Source organism: Zonotrichia leucophrys, chromosome 11, assembly GCF_028769735.1.
Source record: "Zonotrichia leucophrys gambelii isolate GWCS_2022_RI chromosome 11, RI_Zleu_2.0, whole genome shotgun sequence".
In the NCBI taxonomy this organism is placed as follows: domain Eukaryota; kingdom Metazoa; phylum Chordata; class Aves; order Passeriformes; family Passerellidae; genus Zonotrichia; species Zonotrichia leucophrys.
The window spans coordinates 9572360-9594233 of NC_088181.1; the positions used below are offsets into that span (position 1 = coordinate 9572360).

Sequence of the window (21874 nt, forward strand, 5' to 3'; positions counted from 1 at the left end):
CCCCATGTACTTAAAGGGTAATGTCATTCTGGCTTCAGAAAGCATTGAAAAGCCAATGGAAAATGTGAACTACTGAACTGGCATATTACAAGGACAAAAACATCAAATCAGATGAGTAGAAAACAGGTCATTTTGTTCTTGAATAACAAAGAATATTCTATATGCCTAGGAGGGAGAAAAATATTTCAGGTTTAATTTTTGAATAAAAAATATTTAAGAACCAAGTTAACAAAATAGTTCAGGGGTTTCAGGGTCAGTTCAGTAGGTAAATGCAACATACTTAAGAGATATCAAAAGAGCAAAATAGTAATTTAAAAACAGATTTTGAAATTCCTAGGCTGCCGAAATATTTCAAACCAGAAGGAAGGTTGATATGGGCTTCTGTCCTTTCTAGGTGGTTGCACTGGCACTCAACCAGCACCTGAGCTTTTCTTGCCATTGTTTTGGATGAGACAACCATAAACTGAAAGCCAGTTTGTTCTTTTTGAAAAATGGGAAATCAAAGTTCTTACTCAGTTAATTCTCAGCCTTATTTGCTATCCCAATAGAAGTGGGGCCATTGAAACCCAGCAAAACAGGAAGCAAAATGTAGTATTTACAAAATAAATAATATAAAATCAGCTCTTACTAACATGAAAAATTCAGTCTTAAACTACAAGCACTTATCTATGTGTTCTTGGAGTACAGGATGTTTTATGGAAAACTTAATGCTTCATTCTGTACTTTCAGAAGGGTTGTGGGTTTCCTATTTCTTGTACAACTCCTGTATTTCTATTACCTGGCCCACACCAAATGAGCAGCAGGTGGTTTCAAAGGCTTAGCTGACCCAGAGTTGTTTTGAGCAAAGAGGATCAGGAAACCCGTGCCCAGGCTGTGTAGGTGACAAACCTGAGGCAAGGCAGGAACCTGCCAAGTGGAGCAGAGCAGCTTGGGGGCAGCATTGGAGTCACCTGGCAGAGCTGGTGCCAGCCCATGTGTGCCATGGCATTGCTGCATTAATGCTGAGAGCTCCTTTAGAGGGCTCTCCTTTGCTTTGGGAACTCCTGGTATCTCTGCTGTTCACCCCACAGCCCTACAATGCCTTATCCCCTTCAGATTTGCCATTACTGATGGTGAAAGCTACGTGATGGAAGAATTCAAAATTGGCCATAAAGTTCACTCTATGTACTCTTTACAATCAGGCTTAGTTAAATCTGAAGTTTGAAAGCAGAAGCTTAAGGGAATCTGTCAGTGACTCAGAACATGGAAGGCTGAATGTTGTTTAACTCAGGACCAGCATTCTAATGGGGACAGTAGGTGGCAGAAAAATCAATCAGTTCTAGGAACTAAAGCTAGGACAAGATCTATTATCTGGCAGTCAGTGTCTGTTTCACCTCAGGCTCAAAATTCTGGTCTGTGGTTCCTTTAATATGTGTTCTGGAAAGAAGTCAGGAAACAGTTTGGATAAATGTGCATTTAGTTCTCAGCAAATCACCCATATTTACCTTTAAGGGTGATTTAGGATAAACTTCCCTTGGGGAGGGAGGAATTGGCCTTGGCTGTCTCAGGAGCTGACTGAGGGGGACATCCTCAGTGTTTGTCACCTGCAGGAGGTGTCAGGGCCTGGAGCAGGCTCTGCTCAGTGGGGCCAAGCCAGAGGACAAGCAGAAATGGGCAGGAAGTGAGGGACAGGAAATTGCACCTGAACATGGCTCCCGTTCCACCAGGGTCATTCTGAGTCAGCAGAATGCTTCCTGTCTATGAATTTTTTTTGACTTTTACAAGTTAAAGAAATGGGTAAAAATGTGGAGTATTGAATATGATGATTTCAGTTCTGCAACTGAACACAGCTGCAACTGTGATAATTTCTGGTCATGGTCGATGTCAAAACATCTAATTTCTTTAAAGATTTGCTTTCATGAGCTCCACTGAATGAGGCACCAAGTATCTCTTCTTTGAAAGGTGGTAGAGCTTTTGCTCTGCCAGAAATTACAACTTTTTTTTTACATTTTTTTACCTATATGTGCTTTATTTTTTTCCATGGTGGTTTGTGAAGGTTTTGTTAAAAGGTAATGAGTGAAACCACTTGACAATTTTGTTCTGTTTGTGAACTGTCATGCTCACATTGGTTAATATTTTAATGCAGAAATTTATCTAGACGCAATAACATTCACATTGATATTTGTGGGAAGCAAATGCTTCTTTTTGATAGAACTGAACACACAATTCTGAACATTAATCTCATGAATTTATCAGAGATCATACTGTGTGTCAATTAGTTGAGACAAATTGAACTTCAAGTGTTTCCCAAGCCTGTCTTTGGAAATTTGTGATCAGGGATTTAGAAAAACAATATTGACCAGCAGTATTCCTTGCTTGATAGTTTTCTGGCTTTGGCAGAGAGAACAGAAATTAAAAAATGGATTTTCACTTAAAAATGTTTCTTAAATTATGGTGGGTTTTTTTTCCCCTGAGTCTCAGTAACTAAAAGTAATAAACCCCTGACACTGGTGCCTTCTGAAAATGTATGCAGTGTCATATTTTGGTTAAAGTAAATTTCTCTCTGTGTAAGTTGATAACAAAATCTTTGCTGGAAGAGAAATCTATGGTTTGATCACACATTTTTTGCTTGAAATGACAGTAAATTTCACAATTTGATTGTAACATGACCCTGCAGAAAATAATTAATGGGTGTCTGAGCTTTGAGTCTGCTTGTGTGTTTAAGGAGAAACCAAGACCAGTAGACGTTGAACTTTCCAGTTTGGTCCAATGTGGATTTATGTGACATGGAACAGCTTTCATTAAAATGTGCAAATGTTTCCACACACACTTTGTAGACATCTAGGAAGAAAATTGACTTATTTTAATTCTTTTTGCAAACCACAGGAAGGGGAGAAGCTGTTTAAAGAGTTTTAATAATTGTAGGAGTGCGAGGATCTAATATCTGGCTTGTGTAATGCCATTGCTCTGGCCTGTCCCAGATACTTTGCTAATCTTCATGAGGTTTTAATGTTATCACTGTTTTTACAGCTGAGGAAAGACAGGGCCTTTCTGTTCTCTAGGAATTGCTTTTGATTTATTGCTGGAACTACACATTGGTGGATTATGCAAGTAGACTGCTGGATCTCTTTCAATTCTAGCAGTGCACTCTCAGTTTTTTACACTGGTTTCTTGTGGAACTCTTAGAGCTCCTTGTTACTTTAGTTACTACTTTAAAACACATCATATAATTTTTCTCTTGTCTTTGCTTGTACAAGAATGTAATATTTCAGGTTTTTGGCAGCATCGTTGATTTGTCTTGTAATGAAAAAAGAACCAGATGCTTTCTGACCTCTCCAAGCCTTCAGTTTTCTTTTCAAAGATAACTTAAAATGCAGAAGCACAACAAAAACTATCTTAGGTTATAAATATTTGTTTAGGTAAGAAAGCAAATTGAAATTTCATGTTTATTTGTACAAGTCTCAGATACTGAAGAATCAGGGATGCTGATACTGTTGTTGGATCTACTGGTAGCATCCAGTCCCTCATCTGCCTCTTCTGCTTTGGGTGTTGAAATATGGTGCAACCTAAATTCCTGCTTTTAGAGTAAATTAAGGAGCTATCAGAAGAAATAACTTCAGTATCCAAAAATAGATAGAAAACTTGGTTTCAATAATACTTCCAGGAAGACAGAATGATTTTTTTATTTTAAGTAATTTCTATCTAGCTTTACTTCCATGATAATCTGTTAATGCTGAGTTAATGAGTCCTAAAGACTTGCCAATGACTAAAGCTTGGTTAAAAGCAGTTGATGGGAGAATGAAGAGTAGTGGCAAAATAAATTTTGTAAACAGGCTGATTTTGAATGCTAGAATAGATTGTGATTAATAATTTTATTATTTTTATTGTTATTTATTATTATATTATATAATTATATATATTAATTAATTTATATAATATTAATTATAATATTATGTAATATATATTATTTATAATATTATTTATTTATTATTATAATAAATTTAAAACTTAAAATTGTTTTAATACTTACTTGTGGGTTTCAATGTTTCACATTATTAAAAGCTGGCATATGAAAGTTTTGTTATTTGGTCTTTCAGATGTATTAAAATAGTTTAAACCATGCACTTCTTACTTGAACGCAGTAGAGAAATACAAACAATTGAAGGCTGTACCTTAATAATCTTGAGTTCTGCTTAAAGAAAAAAGCACCATGGAAGGTCATTAGGTTCTGTATGCTCCAAGTATAAAATCTGTATGGAGACAAGTGAGATAGTCTAACAAAATGTACTTTTGGAAATAGTGCTTTTCCTTATTGGTGTGGAAATGTAAGAAATTGATGTGGAAATAGAAGAAAGTGGTTTTAGTTCTAGTTAAAAAAAGTTAAATAATTAACTATTTTTCATTTATGTTGGGTTAAGGGTCACCTTTTCCTGGCTGATCTGTAAATTAAGAATAATGTGCTTATGGCTATTACTACTTATGGCAAGATTAACAAGGCAGAAGGAATGTTTTGTGAAAAGGAGAACAATGTAGCCTTGGAGAATTTGGCTATCTGTGCATCTTGATTCATGTTCCTAGAAGGTATTGATTATTTCCTTTCAAAGCGTGGTTGTGAAATCTTTGTTGCATTACTGTAATTATTTTGCTGAAGGGAGTTCAGATGTAGAAGTTAATCTGCCCACTGCATCCACTGGGCACTGAAAGGATGTGGACAATCTCCTGAAGGTTGAGCTGTGTAGGTTTCCAGCTTTTGGGATTTTGTTTTCAGCTGTCTGCCAAGCCAAGGACCAGCTGCCCCTGCAATGCTTTAACTCAAATAGTATTGACAAAACCCAAAAATTTAATTTCAGCTTTTAATTGACAGAAGTAAATTCTTGGTACATAATCCTTTTCTTTATATTCTTTATGTGCATATTTGTCAGATTTTATTTAAATAATTTTATACACAATATTGGGATAATCTGTTACATTAATGCACAGCTTAAAACAGTTCTTATTTACACTGATCACAGAAAGACAGAGGTATGAGGACAAATACTTTACATTCACCATCTTTATCAGCATTTTAAGTATAGTTAACCAGCACACATCACACACATCCATATCCATATTTATAAGAAATGTAGTTGTTTCTAATTATACACATGGGCATGTAGATGTCTCCCTTTGAAAAAAACATAAATTAATGAAAGAAATTTGAAATGCCATTTCCCCCAGATAACCAAAGACTTTAAAAAAAAAAGGGCAAAATTCACCTGCAGATTGCACAATTAATGGAATCAGGCATGGAATCATGGTGGCTGTGTTTGGACACTTTTGGTCACTGGGGCACTTTGGGGAGTATTTTTTACTAGTGGCAAGTTTTGACCTCCTATGAAGACTTATTCCTGAAAACTACAAAGTGTTCTCTTGCTTTGGAAGTAGATCTACTGGACACTAACACATTTGGTTCAATGTTAAGTCATCTAACAACACAAAATTGCAGCCAAAAGATACTCTGGATTTTTTGGTTTTCTTTTAGAATATAAATTAAAAACACATGACTTCATTCCATGAGATTAAGGCAGCAATGGAGAATATTGTGCTACAATGTGCATTAGCTGTAGGTAATGTTCTATTCTCCTGTATCACATTTTTACATTTATAATCAAAGGCCAACGTGTTATTGAACTAGACTGGATGACTACAAAATCTTATAATGAAGAGATCGGTCTTGTGTGATAACCTTGTTACAGCAAAGTTGAATTTCTCGCCTTACAATATACATATATTCTATGAAAATTAAAAAAACTGGTAAAAATATTAAAATATTTCCTATACAGAGGTACCCTTATCTAAGTTAAATTCTAGTCACTGCTATAAAAAGGCATTAAAAATTAAGTAAAACACTGGTGTAAACCAAGTAAATGCTCACTGTAAAGCTTTTATTTGTAAGGCAAATCTTCATTAGACCTATTAGGATTTAGTTTCAGAATGTATTGTTTGGAGGTTCTCTCTTTGTAACTGATATTGCCCATAGCAAAGGAGAGCTAAGTCTTGCAGAAAGGTTCACAGAGAGTGCAAGGTAAATTACCAATGCAGGTCACCTTCAAGCTTAATGCCTCTTGGCAGTGACCAAGAAACAACATGACACCTTCAAAAGAAAACCAGCTTAAGGCTTAGTAATTCTCTTAATTCACTGAATTTATTCTGTTTCCTTATAATGAAATTAGGCAACTCATGTTTAGTATAGCAGCTAAAGAAACACCTTAAAGGAGGAAAGCAAAGCACACAGGTGACTCAGTCTTGCTGTGAGTGCTTGGGCAGGAAAGGTCCCCTGCTCTTATGGGAATTAATGCAGTCATGGTTAATGTACACAAGGGTTAAACCTCTCCATTTATCCCCTGCTCTTCCCAGCCACTCAGACCTAGAGACCTACATGTCCTTCTAAGAGCACAATTTCACTGAGCACAATCACATCTGTGTCATTTATGTTCTTCTGGTGCCTTCAGTTCCTTGGCTGCTTCTGCTCCTCAGCCACACAGTGACTGCAGGCTGGCTAACACTTTCTGCTTTTTAATGGTGGTGGAAACCAATCAGATGCTGAACTTAAAAGTGACTCTATTACCCTGTTATGTTTTTACTGATTGAGTGTTTTTATTGCCCATGTGGCGCTCTGTAGTAGTCTCTGAATTTAGGTGCACCTAAATTTGGTCTAAACTTGACCAGTACCACTGTACAAATTAATCACTTTCCACTGATTAGCTAGGTAAGCTCACAATCACCAACAGGACTGTGGATATGAGTCAGAGGAAGGTAGCTGAGAAAGTCTCCCAAGTAGTTCAGGGGTCTAATCTGAAACATCATGTTTGCCTTCACATTAAGAAAATTGGGTTCTTATATGAGGTGATTTGTGGACCAAATATTCCTAGTATTGAGAAAATAAAGTGTGTTAGAACCAAAAAGTCCTAGTTTACTGCTCTGAGAGGCTCAGAGCTCATACAATTTCTGCAGGAAGGGCTATGTATTGTCATTTGTTGAACTGTAAAGGCTTTCTAATGTCAGAGGCCTTCAGGCTCTGCAAAGAAAGTATTAAGTCTCACCTGTTTTGAAATTGTTAAACTACAGTTTTAATTTGGTTCTTAGGAAAGAAGTTCTTAAACATTTGCCAATTCCTCATGAAATTTAGTGAAGCAGTCCAGCATATGAATGAAAGCTATCTACTCCCATAAAAGCAAGTATCTGGTAATTAATGCTGTATGAATTTAAAGAACTGCAAAAGAGACATTAACAGCAAAATAACTTTGATGTGGCCTCCTAGAGCCTAACAGTACAAAATAAACTTAATTCATGTCAAAACAATAGCATGAGAAGTAAATGCATATACAAAGTGTTAGGGCTTGCCCCTTTTAAATAATAACACTGAAATGGTATTTTGCTGAGAAGAAATGACCAAGTACAGGAAATTTCCTCTGGGAAAAGTACATACAACACACATTGCACGTGCAGTCAGGGAACATGCACAGCAGTAACAGCCAAGTAATTCTCCTGCATTCTAAATTTAAAATATCGTGTTTGATCCTGGATATCCTGCAGAATCCCTCAGTATGGCAAAATGTCTTTCAAGTGTTGCCAGGGTGTATGTCTCAGGTCATGACTGAACACAAGAGGGACTAATAAACAAGATATTGTTCTAACAGGGGCCCAATAATAAATAGTATTAGGACTTTTTGGACTATTGCCTTGAAAGGCTCACTGTTTCTTCCAGAAATTTATATCTGAAGTTTTAGTAATGCAACTTTAGAATAGTTCTAAGGATGTGAAAAATTATCTGGCTGAATGATGGCAGGGAAGGGTACAAAGAGAGAATGGAGGGTCTCTTTCCTTGGTGCTAACTAAGGATTGATGAAACATTGTGGATCACAGGCAGGTCTCTTTTACTGGTCATAAGAAAGGTCAGAAAAGAGATACTGATATGACAGCTGCTTCCTTTATCAGCTTAAGAAAAGGCTTTTGAGGAAATGTTTTCTAGAACTGTCAAATGAGCTCTTTAACTGCTTCACTGAATTCTCCCCACAGGCTTGTTACCCAAACAGCCAACATAATTAGCAAGCAGATGATTCTGCAACTTGTACCAAAAATTTTCTGTAAAAATTGGGCTGCCTACTCGGACAGAATACACACACAATTCCGTGGGGACATCTGGGACTGTGGCACTCTCCAGAGAGGGTCTGCTCTTGAAACAGGTTCAGCTGAGGGAAAGGGAGAGCTGTGGGCTGAAAAGTCATCAGAGTTAGGGGAAGACTTGCAGTGAAGTGACATGAATGCTAAAGATATGACTGGAGGCTTTGGTCTTGTTTTTTAACGACAAGTGTTTTAACTGAAGGGAGATGGGTTTCTTTGTGGCATTTGATATTTTCCATATTGAAAATGTACCTGGGGACCCAAAGCAGGTGAGTGAGAGGAGGTGGGTGCCCATGCTATGGCTTCTTATTGGACTGTCTGTGCCATATCACTGAGTGGAGGAAATGAACATAACCTGGTCTCTGCAGAAGTATTTGTCATTTGTGTAGATGCTAGTTTGTGTCTAATGGCATCATTCATCATCCAAGAGGCATGAGGTAGTTCATCATCTTAGTCTGTGGAGAATTGAAGATATTTGTCTCTAGGACAGAAGTCATTATTTGAGGGGAGACTCTTTGGGCAACATCTTGAATTTAAAGTCTACCTATGCAGTCATGCACTGTGTATTGTCTTTTCCATTCAGGTTATTTCTGGTAGTAAGATCCCTACTTCCTTTGGTAAGACTTTTGTCTTCTGTATAGATTGCAAGTTCTTTACCTAGAAAACATCAGAAAAAGGTGGCAATAGTGCAATGTAGTCCTGAGCTATAAATACTACATTAAACCCAAGAAGTTATACAGTAACAGAAATAAAAATAATGCAGTAGGTAGTTGCCTTGGAAGTCAGTACTAAAAACACAATCAAACCCAAACACGCTGGCTAAAGCTGATTTATTCCCTTGTTTGGTAGCTTTGCTCCTATGTCAGAGCAGAGTGGTGAGGAAATGTAACTTTTCCTGCATGGGATGGTGCTGATGGATTGTGTCACAACTGAACATTGGTGGAGGTTTTTAGCATTTCCAATCATGAACCAACCAAACAATCTGTAAAGTGACAACCTATTAAAGCTCCACGTTAAACAGCCCCTACAAGTTTCTAAACTTGATAATTACATCTATGCGGAGAAGCTTCTGAGCCATGCCAAGACAGTGACTGAAGCAGCTGAATTGTTGAAAAATAGGCTTTAAAACAATGGATGCTCATGAAGTTTGGCAAACAATAAAAATGAGATTAACTGAGAAGTTGGTGGGATTACTTTTTTGAAGCCTTCAACATATTTTCACTATTTAGCTTCTTGTGTAATTACAGCATTAGAACTGCAACATTTGGAATTCCTTTGTTATTGAAATATATTTAACAACAGGGTTAAAGCAGCTATTGGCCATTAGCTGGGCCAGAAAATAAGACTTCCTTTATAATTAGAAGAAAGTATTCTTCGGGTTTAAATCCCTATTTAAATACAACTGTTTGTCACAGAGACTCTTCAAGAGAAGAACAACACTTGATTCATTCTGAAGTATTGAATATGTTGGAGGAAGAGAATAAATAAGGAGAGAAATTTCCCTTTCATTATTTTGAACAGAAATCAATGTTAAATGGAAAAAGCCCAAAAGCACTTGGCACTTTAGAACTTGGCTATTTTAAATCAGAAAACAACTCAACAAAAATTGTTTTATAAATAAGAGGCCCATGTATTTAAAAGGTCTTTTTTTAAAAAAAGAGGAAGCACTACATACATTTAAAAGACAAGCTCAACTGAATGTATAGAGACAAAAAAAAAATCAGAGGTAATGTCCAGAGGTAACTCTGGGTTGGATCCAGCAGAGAAGCTATTGCCTCTGCAAATTAATGTAGGCCCAGTGATAAATAATCACGAGAACTAACTCAAAGCTACTGAATGTTGTGATCACTTGAAAGGTACTACAGTGACAAGTGACCACAGAATAAGAACAGCACCCAAATGCAGAGTTTGTTCTGTATCTTCTACTTTGCATAATACTACTAGAGAACAGAGCTGGAATAGGTTTAGAGAGCTAAACATAATTTTAAAGTAGTTAACAAAAATCTTACTATGTTTTGGTGGGTGAATCCTGGTTAAATGATAATATTTTCACAGCAGGGGAATAAAACCAGATTGGTTTTTTTGTGCCACTTAGTCATTCTATAATTTTAAAATTATCCCTCATGTATTTTACATTCTTTATTTGGAACAAAATACAACAAAAAGATGAAAGTCTGTCTCTTTGGATGTAACTTTCATGCTTAGCTGGAAAAGTCTACTGAATGTGGATCATATGATAAAGCCATTCCAATTGTTGATATAAGGGAATATTTCTTTCATGAAGTACACTGATATTAAGCTGTGTTCTGCACTAGTAATTGTAACAGGAATTCTCTTCCTGCTGCTCTTCAGCTTCAGTGCAATTAAACTGGTCAAAAAATGGCATGGACATGTACAGCAAAGACAGTGATCTTCACCAAGAGAAGGAACAAATAAACCACTGAAAATGAAGCACTTTCAGAAGGATGCAAACTCACATCCCAAAGGACAGTATGGCAAGAAAGCTAGTGACATGAGGACATTGTTAAAATTGCTCTTTTGTCATAACTGAGGTGTTTTCTTTCCTTAGATCTAGACTGCTTAGGTGTTGTTCCTTTAAATAGGTTGTGGCATGATTATGTGAAGAAGTTATTATTGTCAGAAAAGTTTAATTCACTTCTTCACAATAAAAAAGCACTTAACTTATGCTGATTGTTCTTTTCCTCTGCTCCCCCCTCCTCCACTTCTGCCTATAGCAAAACTCACAAGTTTTGGTCATGTAGGGATCTCATGGCACCAAAGGATGCAAGAAAACTTAAATGGAGTCTTTAAAGATCATTTGAAGCCAAGTAATAGAAGGGAGGCATTGACAACAGAGCAGATGTCTTCCCTCACAGAGTCAGTTGATAAGCTCTGGGCCAGCCTGGTCCAAGCTTAAGTGAGGGAGCTTTGAACTTGACTTTTCTGTATTCTCAGTTTAGCTGAACGTGGGCCTTTTCCTTGGTCTGTTGGTTGTCATATTGTTAGCCAGTGTTGGAGCTGTAAGGAAACAGAAGGGATTGTTAAATTACATCATTGATTTGAATGATGATGCTGACTGATACATTTTTTGACAAATCTAGGGTTACGAAGAAGTTTCAAAATAATGGATAGATTTCCACTCTGTAACTAAGTTTCTATGCAGTCCCCAGTGAGAAATGTGCTGAATGTCAAGGCTGCTTAGTCGCATCTTGATTAAGTTTTAAAGTTCAGAACTGCCAGACATATATGAGAATAAAATATTTGTATTTGTTTGGTTACAGTAGGCAGTGTTTTATTTACAACCCTAAACATTGTGAGTAAATCACTAAATCTACTTTAGCACTAACAAAGCCATTCCTGCCTGTTCATTGAAGATGGCAGCAAATTAAAATGCTCTCATATTTAGCATGGTTTGAGGTAACTTTGGTGGTTTACTTCTGAGGGCAGCCTTTACTAATTTATGTGAAATTAATTTGCCACCATTTGGTCATAGATTTGTGTTCAGAAGACCAGCACTGTTTATAGCCCTTTCACACAGGAACATCTGCCCCTGGAAACATTGAGTAACAGCAGGAACAGTAAATCATCTGACAACTGAGGGCAGAAACAGAAGAAAGAGAAGGCAGGAAGAGGTGTTGTGCTATTTTATATTCTTGGCCGCATCAAATAAATTGTGGTCATGAAACAGGAAGCCTACTTGTGCTTTCATTCTGTGTCCCATAAATCTACACAGATTATTTCCTTTAAAAGCCAAAATTTACTTCAAGCAATATCTTTTGGAATAAGCAAAAGCCAGATTTATTTTTTCAGTATCAACATACAAACCACCACTATAAAATCTGGGTCACATTTTGTGGAGGTGTGCATAATTCTAGTTGCTTTCAACTTTGAAGAGAGAAAGTGGTCCAGCATGAATGCTGATGAGTGTAACAGGCTTCACATTTGCATCCTTTTAATCTTCTGCATAAAGGAGTTTATTGCAATAAGCTCATTTTATTTGCTAAAAGGAAAGCAGTATTTGGAAACCTATAGCATATTTTTCATGGCTTATGAAGTCTCCAGCAGTGTTTTCAATCAACTCTAGTCCTGTGGGGAAAGCCAATTCCATGTAACCTGGTGCATCATTTTATGACATTATAGGTAAGCTCTGACACTGGATATTTTTTACTGTTTATTATGTTTTGTGGGACATAATTGCTGTTTCAGAAATGTGATTTCAGCTTGCTGTGCAGTAACTGAGTGAAAGGCCATGACCTCTTCAAATGCACGTGACAGTTTGGAAATAGCTTTGTTTATTGCTGACATCTCACTGTATTTGAACATAGCCTAAAATGCCAGATTCAGGTGATGTGTAAAATTGAGGGCTCTCCTTAGGCAAAGAAGGAAGATTCCAAAAGCTTTCCAAAAGGGTTGGTGCATGTGCTACTGAGCCTCCTGTGTCTTGTCATGCTGAGAGAAATAAAGAGCTACAGACCTGCTAAGGCATCCAGCATGGGGAGATTTGTGCAAAGCTGTAGCTGTTGCTAAAGACAGGAAAGGGTTGGAATCAGGAGAAAGAAGCATGTGAAAGGTGTACTAACCTTAAACTGCCTGACATTTCCTTGGGCCACGAGTTGGTGCTCGTTTTCAGGTGTGATGCAGTAAGCCAGTCTCTAAACCAGACAGGAAGAAGAGGAAAAAGTCAGCCATATGAAGTGGGATTATGTATGTAATCCCCAATCTATAGTGGGGAAGTAGCATGAACTTTATTTAAAATGGTAACTTAAGTCTTTAATATCACTGCATCATGTGCCTTTGCTCAGTCACTGAGAGAATAAGCCTATTATAAGCCCTTGGGTGTTAGCCTTTAATATAAGAAGCAACAGTAGAAAGTTTATGCAAATACTAAGTCCAAATATTTAGTGAGTGCATATAGAAAAGAATATCAGGAACAAGTTGGTATCACAGGCCTTAGATGCCCTAAATTCATGCTTTTCTGTTAGTGCTGTAAGAGGTTTGGCCAGTCCCAGGGTGAGGGAGGAAGGAGGGACTGGGATTTCCCAGCTCATCCCCCTTGTCTACCCAGTGCTGAGCCCTTTGAGATCACACATAGATTTTGGTTTATTAGGAACTTTCAACCGACTTATCGAGTTCCCATTAGATTAGGTTCATAGCTTTCCCCATCCCTTAAAGAGCCTCAATTTGGGGCATCAGATTGGAGCTAGTGGCTTGGATGTCATGTGTTATCCTTTTGCCATAATGCTTGTGGGCAAAGTGGGGAGCTGCTTTTTGCAGGAGCACTGACAGACAAACCAGAACTTGCTAACAGTACACATGAATGAGAGAATGTGATTTTGGCTTAAGGCTTGTGCATCCCCCTATCAGTCAAACTGAGCAAGAGGGCAAAAGCCTGATGGGCCAGTATAAATTATTCTTTGAGACCTAAATCCTCCTGGAAAAATGTGTTTGTAGCCCTCCCTAGGATAGAACAAAACAAAGGGCTTATAGAATTGCTGGAAGTGAGATCTGGAAATTGTGCACAACATTGAGGTATTAGAGCTGATGAAAACAGGGCAACTGAGGAATTCCATGTTTGGGGCACCTTTCTGAGGTGAACACTACATGAGGTGAATGTAATGTTTCAGAAAGTAGACCTTTGTTCTTCTGGGTTGGCTGGGTCAGTGTGAGGGGATGTGCCCTATCTATTTTGCATGTAAAGGTTGAGATCCTGTTTGCTGCTTAATTCTGTGTGTGGTGTTGGTTCAGTGATTTGCCTAAGAGCATCAAAATCTTGCTACACCATTGTGTAAGTGTAGCTATAGGAAAGGAGAGCAGTAGAGCTTAGGTGTAAGTCAGTGAGTCTATACAAGGTTATAAAATCATGATGTGATGGGGAAAAAACCTGGTGCTGTATAACAGTGAGGAGCCTTCTGAGCACTGTTAGAGGTTTTAAGATTACAGATAATAGTGAGGGTATATAGATAGTGAAGGTAAAGTTAATATGATGGTAAAAATGATATGGCTAGTGAGCCTTAATCATATGCCATTTTGATCTGATAAATAAAGAAAGGTACAGAACAGCATGAAGACCAGACCTCATAGCTGCATGTGAAGATAGCATAATTTGTCCATTCTTTGTTAATAAAGAAAAATCTAATCTCATTAACTGGATCAATTACATGCATAAAAATCATTTTTCACAATTTTTATGGTGCTGTCTGGAAAGCTAATTTCTGTCTAGAGACTCAAACAGAATGCAGTAATCCTACCTCAAACCACTGATCCACCTGACAGATGGATTCAAAAGGTCACTCATAAGTAATAAGTTTTGGGAGAGAAATAGACTGCCAACTTAGACCCAGCCATTTCATTTCCCAGCAACATTTCATGACATTTGATTAGTGTTGCACTTACTTCTTTAAAGGTCCCACGCACGTTCATGAATTTGTAGATGATGTAGGCAGGCACGAGGATCATGGAGGACAAGGCTATGCCCCAGCCAATGCGGTTTGCCCACAGAGGGAAGGTGTAGTCATCGTAGGTCAGAGGCTTGAAATTTATTATGCTGACTATCACCACAAACTGGAGAAGAAAGTATAAAATGAACCAGAGATTTAAGATGAAGAGCCTTACTGGAAGTGATTCCAGGTGTACTAATAGGCAGCCACCCTAAAGTTTATTTCAAACCAGCTTTATGATTTACCTTCAGCCTGTTTACTTTGTGCCTCTTACTGCTTAAACTGTTGAAGTTCTTGATGTTTATTAGTATTAACAGTTCATTTCAACTACTGTGGATGCAGATTATTTGAAATTTTGATGGGAAGATCAGGTGACTGTCCACTACTGCCTCATTTAAATGAGTATTTCAGATGTAGAAAAGTGATTCTGTAGTCAAGAAAAAACTGCAGGATCTATTTTTTTTTTTACTTTCTTTGTTTCCCAGGAATATTAGACTTCCTTTAAGAGCTTTGTACCCATTTTTCTGCATGATACATGTACTGAGGAAAGGTAGAGCAGCCTTGTGGCCTGGAAAACAAAGTTGTTTTTCTTCCGGTGCTTCCCTGTCCAGTGCTAGATGCAAGAAGGAAAGAGTGGTGTTGCCACCCTACTTCTGTCCTGTTAAATCCATATGGGTTCTCTAACATGGAGATATCCTTGATTTGGTCCTTTGGGGCTGAATGTTCTGCTCTATATTTCAATTCCAATTAAAATATTTTGAGCTTAGGATTTCAAAGATTACACCAGGATAGTGTGGGTTAAAGGGAGATCACAGTGCAGAATCTGGTTAGAAAAATACTAATTCTGTTTTGTGATTTTTCTTGGGATTATGTTCATACTTGCAGACAATATGGAGAAAGAGAGCTTCAAGAACTTCCAGATGGAAAAAAAGAAATGTGCATTGTGATGGCTGAGAGAGTGTTATTCACAGATTTATTCTGACTTATGTTTTCAGGCTTTTCTAGGAAGGTATTGAAGCTCTTTCACCAAGACATCTTAAACTACCTGAAGGTTAAACTGGTGGGCTCTCCACCTTTAGCTAGATTGTTACAACATTAATGATAAAATGTAAATTTACAACTGTGTCCTTGTGTGCAAAATCAAAGGATGCTTGCTCCAGCATTTTCCCATTCTGCTCGAAGTGCTGCAAAATACAGTTCCATAAAAGTTCCTTTGTAGAATTGTGTTTAAAAGGATAATTAATACAGGCTTGGTATGTGCTTATGGATGAATTGGGGTCAAAGCTTTTATATTTCAAAAAATGTGGACCTGTTCTAAAAGCCTACCCAGTGTATATTTGCAATACCAGTAATGTTTTAAGATTGCAAAGCTTTAATGCAAATAATTGTCTCCTAAAATCATAATATGGTCAAATTTCTGTATTATTATCCTGACCTTTTGATTTACAAATATGCACAGGAAGCGATTCCAATATAAAACTCGAGGTTAGTACTGAATCTAACCTTTACACAAAGCAACCAAACTCACACTTTGGGATTTTTTTTCCCTGATGTAATGGAACACTTATTTTTTTCCAACAGGCAACTTACAAGGTGTATTTTATACAATTCTTCAGTGCTTCACACAGCTAATTACAGGTGTAGTTGTATAATTTTTTAAGGTGTCATTTCACAAATTGGGGATCCTTGTATCCTCCAATCAAAAATACATTTTTGCTAACACAATCTCTTATCCCTGCCTAACTTATTCTCCCAAGGGAATGGTTTGTGTTTAGTATGCAGAGGTGCTGCAGGGGCAAGGAGGACACTGCCTAAGTGTCCCTAAGAAAAGCTGCCTTCTTAAAATCATGCTAAAATGAAAGAACAGAAGAAGACCACAACCACCATTAGTTTCTCTTGCACAACTGAAATGTATAGAAAATATACCCAGCATATAATTTCAAGGAGAAAAAAAAAATAAATTGGACTGTCTTCTCTTCATCCCAACAGTGTCTGGCACAGCAATAGGTATCTCGCTCTTGGTATCTATTTGTGTGTCCTGGGTAGCAATGCACTGGTATTCTTTTCATGATGGAATGATTATTAACACTTACCAATAAAAAAGCAGGACTAACAAACTTCCAGCACAGTCTCCAGTAGAGGCCTGGTTTGAAGCCCATCATTTGTTGGATGTCTTCACTGAACCTGTCCACTCCTAGAATGGATGTGAGCAGATGCAAGCATGAGACTGGCTTCAGTCTAAACTGATGAGATGCTGTCATACCCAAAGTATCTTTTTCAGAAACCAGACATGAATGACTTCCAAATCAGAAGGCATAAGAAATAACATTAATCTCCTTTCAATGCCTGGGTGTGTCTTTGACAACACTCTGACTTAAATGCCTGTGAGCAGTTAAGGCTTTTTGCAGAGAGCAGCATTGCCACTGAAAAGAGGCATTTCAAAAATATCTAGAATTGAAGTTGTAAATAGTATACAATTTTTAAAATAGTTATGGATTATTGTAGCCTAACTCCCCTGTTATTATGAATACACTGCAGGAAAGTGTAAACCCTTACATAAACTGCTTGCTGATAATGAGGTAGATTCATAAGATTTTTAATTTATCAAAGGAGATTTCTTTGTTCCACTTAAGACATACTTACTTTTCAGTGTTTCATTGAACATCACAGAATGGTCTTTATTACAAATATAATTTCATGTTTGACTTTTCCAGAAAACTCAGGCAATTCTTCTTTTGTTTATTGTAAATATGTACAAAACTACACCACATTAGAATGGGATGATTAACCCTGAAATAAAATGGGGGGAAAGTATCCTTCTCTGTCTTCTGTAAAAAGAAAACAATATCTGACTTTACGCCTTAGAGACAGTGGGTCTGTGCATTGTCATATCAGACTATTAGTTTATAATTTATTTTGCTCAATGTGTTCAGAAAGTTTACTTATAATCATGAACCCATTAGGTAAACAGTAGAAATGCAGCTTTTTCCTATGAGTATTTGTTTATTAGAAAGCATGTACAGTTTTCCATAAAGATTATTTCTCTTTGTGGATAAGTTCAGCACAATTTATCTAATTTATTTAATATAAATAATTTGGACTGCTTGAATTAGTCTATTGTGCATAATAGGATGCAAAATATTTTCAGGGTGTGGACATTTGAGTGTAAATGTCTCAAAACAATTTCTAGTCCCCAATATTATATCCAGGTGAAGAGAAATAGCCAAGCAGGATCTGCAAATACTCTTTAAACTTAATCTGATTCTATTTGCAGTGCTTTCTGTGAACTTTAAAGTGACTGAATTTTAACTGCTATGAACACTGACTGAAATTTATCATTGTGGAGAAGGTCAAAGACAAAGGTATATCAGAATTTTATTCAAATGCTTCCAGACAGATGCACTTGGAGCTCAGACAGTGCTTGGTGCTCGATTTCTGCTGAAAATGGGGAATGACTGGGACATGCTCTCAGACTGCACTTTTCCACAATTTGCTATTTTAGTTCTGCATATCTTCAAATAATTTCCTAAGAATCAACCTTTAAGCAGAACACAGCCATAGCTACAGATAGCAGTACCTGTAGGGCTTGATTTCAGAGATACTTAAAATTTATTATCAGGAGCTGGTTAAATACCCAGAAATAGAATATTCACTAGAAAGATGATATCAGGGATGCACATAAGGAAAATTGGTAACAACTGAGCAGATATAACTAAGGAATATCTGCACAGTAAAGCAAACTAGCTCTCCCTTCTCTTACATACACAGTTGGCCTTTGCAAAAAGAAATTTCACAGTAAATGGTCATAGATGTAATTTGAACTAAATTTCCATGTTTTTAGTCTGTGCCAAAATGTCAGTGCTTGCCTTTAGGCTGGCTTAATATTCAGCTGGGTCATTAAGGCAAGCGGGGTCTATCAGAAAAAGGAGGCAGACAAGATCATGCCAGATTTAATAAGTTTAAATAGCACCTGGGGCTGTAATAAGTTCTTTATAAAGCAACAGGTCATGCTGTGTCAGTAGAAACATCTGTCAGCTGCTCAAGAAAAATGAATAGATGTTTTCCCAATTATGGGGAGGCTGCAGGAAGAAAGAAAAAAAATTATAAAGACAGAGGGTGTAAAATAAAATTTGACTAACTTTGCCCTTGTTTGTGGACCACCTACAAAGCTTAGCTACTGTAAAGTGCAATAAATCCTGTTTTAATAGTACCAGAAAGTAACTTTCCCCTAAAAACTGAAGAAGCCTCTACTTCCAAGCTAAGCTGTGGTCACTCATCCACATTCAGCTCTTTTACTGGGATTAAGGTCTGTGAAATAAAGTGCCTCCATTATTCTGAGAGACAACAGCCTATGTGCTGCTTGCTCCATGCTGATGTTGGGGGACAGAATTAGTGAATTAAAACTGGAAAATATTCCTTTGATAGACTGAACAGCTTTATGCATGGATGCCATTCTTTCACTTCACTCACTCTCCAACAGTTCTTTAACTGCAAGATGAAGTTTGTTGGGTTAGAAGAACATGGTTAGGCAGAATGGATGGATAAGTAAGTGACTGAGTGAGGTAAATAGCCACAAGAATCAAAATGTCCAAGAACCCTCTGAATCCTGCATTAGCTGTAAACATCATGTCTGGATAGAAATGAAGAGTCCTTTCAGAGGAAGAACAATCCTATAGGGAATCAGGGCAACTCATTCAAAACTGACTTAAAGGGAAGAAGATTTGCAGGCTGCTATGATATTGAAACCTGGTAATAGTGAAAGGAGTTGTGATCAGCCAGGAACTAAAGCATGAGAATGAAGAGGAGATGAGGAAGGAAAAGAAGAGGTCATGTTTTTTAGGTGGCTATAGCACATCACTGCACTGTGGTTGGCATAGAGTAATTCCAGTCTTGTGCCAGAGGTCAACTAAGTATTCCTAAAGCTTGAAATATTTGGGATAATGTAAATCACTGCTCCCTTTTTGTGGTCTATGTTAGTATCAAATACTAGAAATATATTTTCTGGTGTCTAGTGTGTTGGGTGTTTTATACCATTCTATGAAATAAACTGCTAGTGTTTTACAATGAAGTAGAATATTGTCACCAACAAAAGGGATGGATGTAGGAATTATTATAACTCTGTAAACACAACCTTTATTTGTGTTGTGTGGAGAGTCCTTGAGATTGGCCCTGGGGGACTAATGAAAAGTGAAAACAGGTGAGCCTGTATTTAGGCTAATCTACTTCTTTTCAAAGTACCAAGTCTAAATCTGCTACTGCAAGTCATCAGCAGTACTAAGACTCATAAAACACTGGCAAAAGGAGTAACTTTTCCATCCCATCACAGTCCCTTTCACAAGGCTGTTTGCTTTGGCTTTATGCAGGGTCTCAAAGCTTGGCCCACTGAATGTCTGCATTCCTGTCACTGCTCGTAAATCAGGAGAAACTCACTCCATGAAACCTGACTTGTCATGGTTTTGTGTGTACAAGGCTATGCTGTTTTCCCTTAAAATGATGTGTAAGCCCATCATAAGCACTTGGCATTTCAGAAAAGCTTTTGCACATGCAAAAGGAGGAGCTTACCATAAAACCAGGAAACTCCAATTGCCTCCATTAGAACAGCAAACAATATTGAAGTCCCAGCTGCAAATGTGTCCAGAAGTGTGAGCACATAAATTCCACCCTGCAATGGGAAGTTAAAAGATGCAAGGACATGAAGTTACAAATAAAATCATCTGAGTTTAGTATCCACTCAACAGAAGTCTGCTTTACTTGAGGCATTATCTTAAACCAAGTATTTTAGTATGGATCTGATGGATCCATATCTTAACCCAGGTATTTTAGTATGGATCCAGACACAGGCTTATAGTTGCAAACAAAATAGTGGAATCAACTTGCAACTCTTCCAAAGAGGCTTTTTTTCACCTATGGTCCTCCCCTCACCGGAAAACAGAAAACTCAGCTTAGATTGATGAGTTCTCTTGGCACTCCTGTTCAGTGGAGGTTTGGGGAAATGATCAGCAGCTTGTAGGGCAGGGCCTGTCTGCAGCAGTTAATGAAGAACTTCCTAATTAATGGCAGGAATGGAGCACCCCAAGAATTTCCATAGGCCCTTATCAGTCACTTTGTTCCCAAGGCCGCTTGCTCTGCAGGCCAGTGAGTCTGCAGTGTTGGTCTGGTTTCCCTTTTCCCTGACTGCCTGCTTCCTCACCCACTGCTCCTCCTGAGGCAGGGGAGGGTGTTAATTCTGTCACCAGCACAGCAAGAAGTGCTGTGCCCTGTTCAGTCTCTGGGCTGTGGTATTTGCCAGCCTTTGCTCAGTGGAGACAGCAAACCTTGTCTTCCTTCACAACAGCAAATTTTGTGCTTCACTGGTTCGTGACTGAGAGCTGGAAATGCATTTACTGAAGTATTGTTTGATTTTTTCTTTTTTTTTAGCTGCAATTTCACTATTTGCTGTGTTTGTGTGTATATGTGTAAATTACTACTCATTTTACTGAATTTTAGCTACAGAGGAATGGAAAACCATGAGATCAAGATTTGTTTCAAAATGAACCTGGATAAAGTGTCAGGAGACTTTGTCACACATAAACAACTGAAATGTTCACAGTTGTAGTACATTTTTGTTAAAGTAGCTTTTTACAACCAAACTTAATCAGATTTATGCCTGTTCAGAAAGGGAGGAAAAAAGGAATTTTATGTGTTTTTACCACCAATGGTATAAATAGCACTTGTATTATTTAAATCTGTAGGTGATTTTAGTCTCTGTAATCAGTTGCCTTTTATTTTTTTAAAATATGGTTTTTTCTGGAACATCTGCATATTTACAAAAATAGGGAGAGCAGTACTCGGGCCTCATGTAGGTTTTTAATTCTGTGGGGAATTGTCCGGAAATGGAATGAAGTTTGGTTTTTTTGTTAGAAAATGTTGCTTCTTCAATGACATTTGAGTTCGACCTCTTGTTTTTGCTCTACACCTGCTCCAAAAGAATGCATTTGCAATCAATCTTAAAGTGAATTACTAATAAGATTTTGTAAGAAACATGCTTGTTTCAGAAACAGCTTTATTTTGAAAATAAAGCCTTAAAAATTCAGGGGGCAAAATCAAACAATCTCATGTGATGTTCTCACAAGGGTTTTCCTTTTTTGTTTTTTTTTAATACATCAGAAATGTTGTTCTTTACTTGTGTGAACCAATACATTTGGGCTATTCTGGACAGTTTGTGAATTCCAGCTGGGGCATGAACTTCAGCCTAAACAGGTGCTATTATTTAAAAGCTAGATTTAGGTCATTATCTTGAATAGCTTTAGCTCATT

At 37.4% G+C, this 21874-nt stretch overlaps 1 protein-coding gene across 1 annotated transcript in view; it reads right to left on the bottom strand.

The window, feature by feature from the left end:
* Positions 1-4830: 4830 nt before the first annotated feature.
* Positions 4831-21874, bottom strand: part of SLC6A2 (solute carrier family 6 member 2) — a 60120-nt gene continuing 43076 nt past the window's right edge. Inside the window, exons 10-14 of the mRNA XM_064722954.1 lie at positions 20142-20241; positions 16673-16773; positions 14536-14703; positions 12723-12794; positions 4831-11160 (exon numbers count right to left, since the gene is read on the bottom strand). Of these exons, the coding sequence (XP_064579024.1) occupies positions 11137-11160; positions 12723-12794; positions 14536-14703; positions 16673-16773; positions 20142-20241 (465 nt within the window). The 3' untranslated portion in view covers positions 4831-11136. The remainder of the gene's footprint in view (positions 11161-12722; positions 12795-14535; positions 14704-16672; positions 16774-20141; positions 20242-21874) is intronic.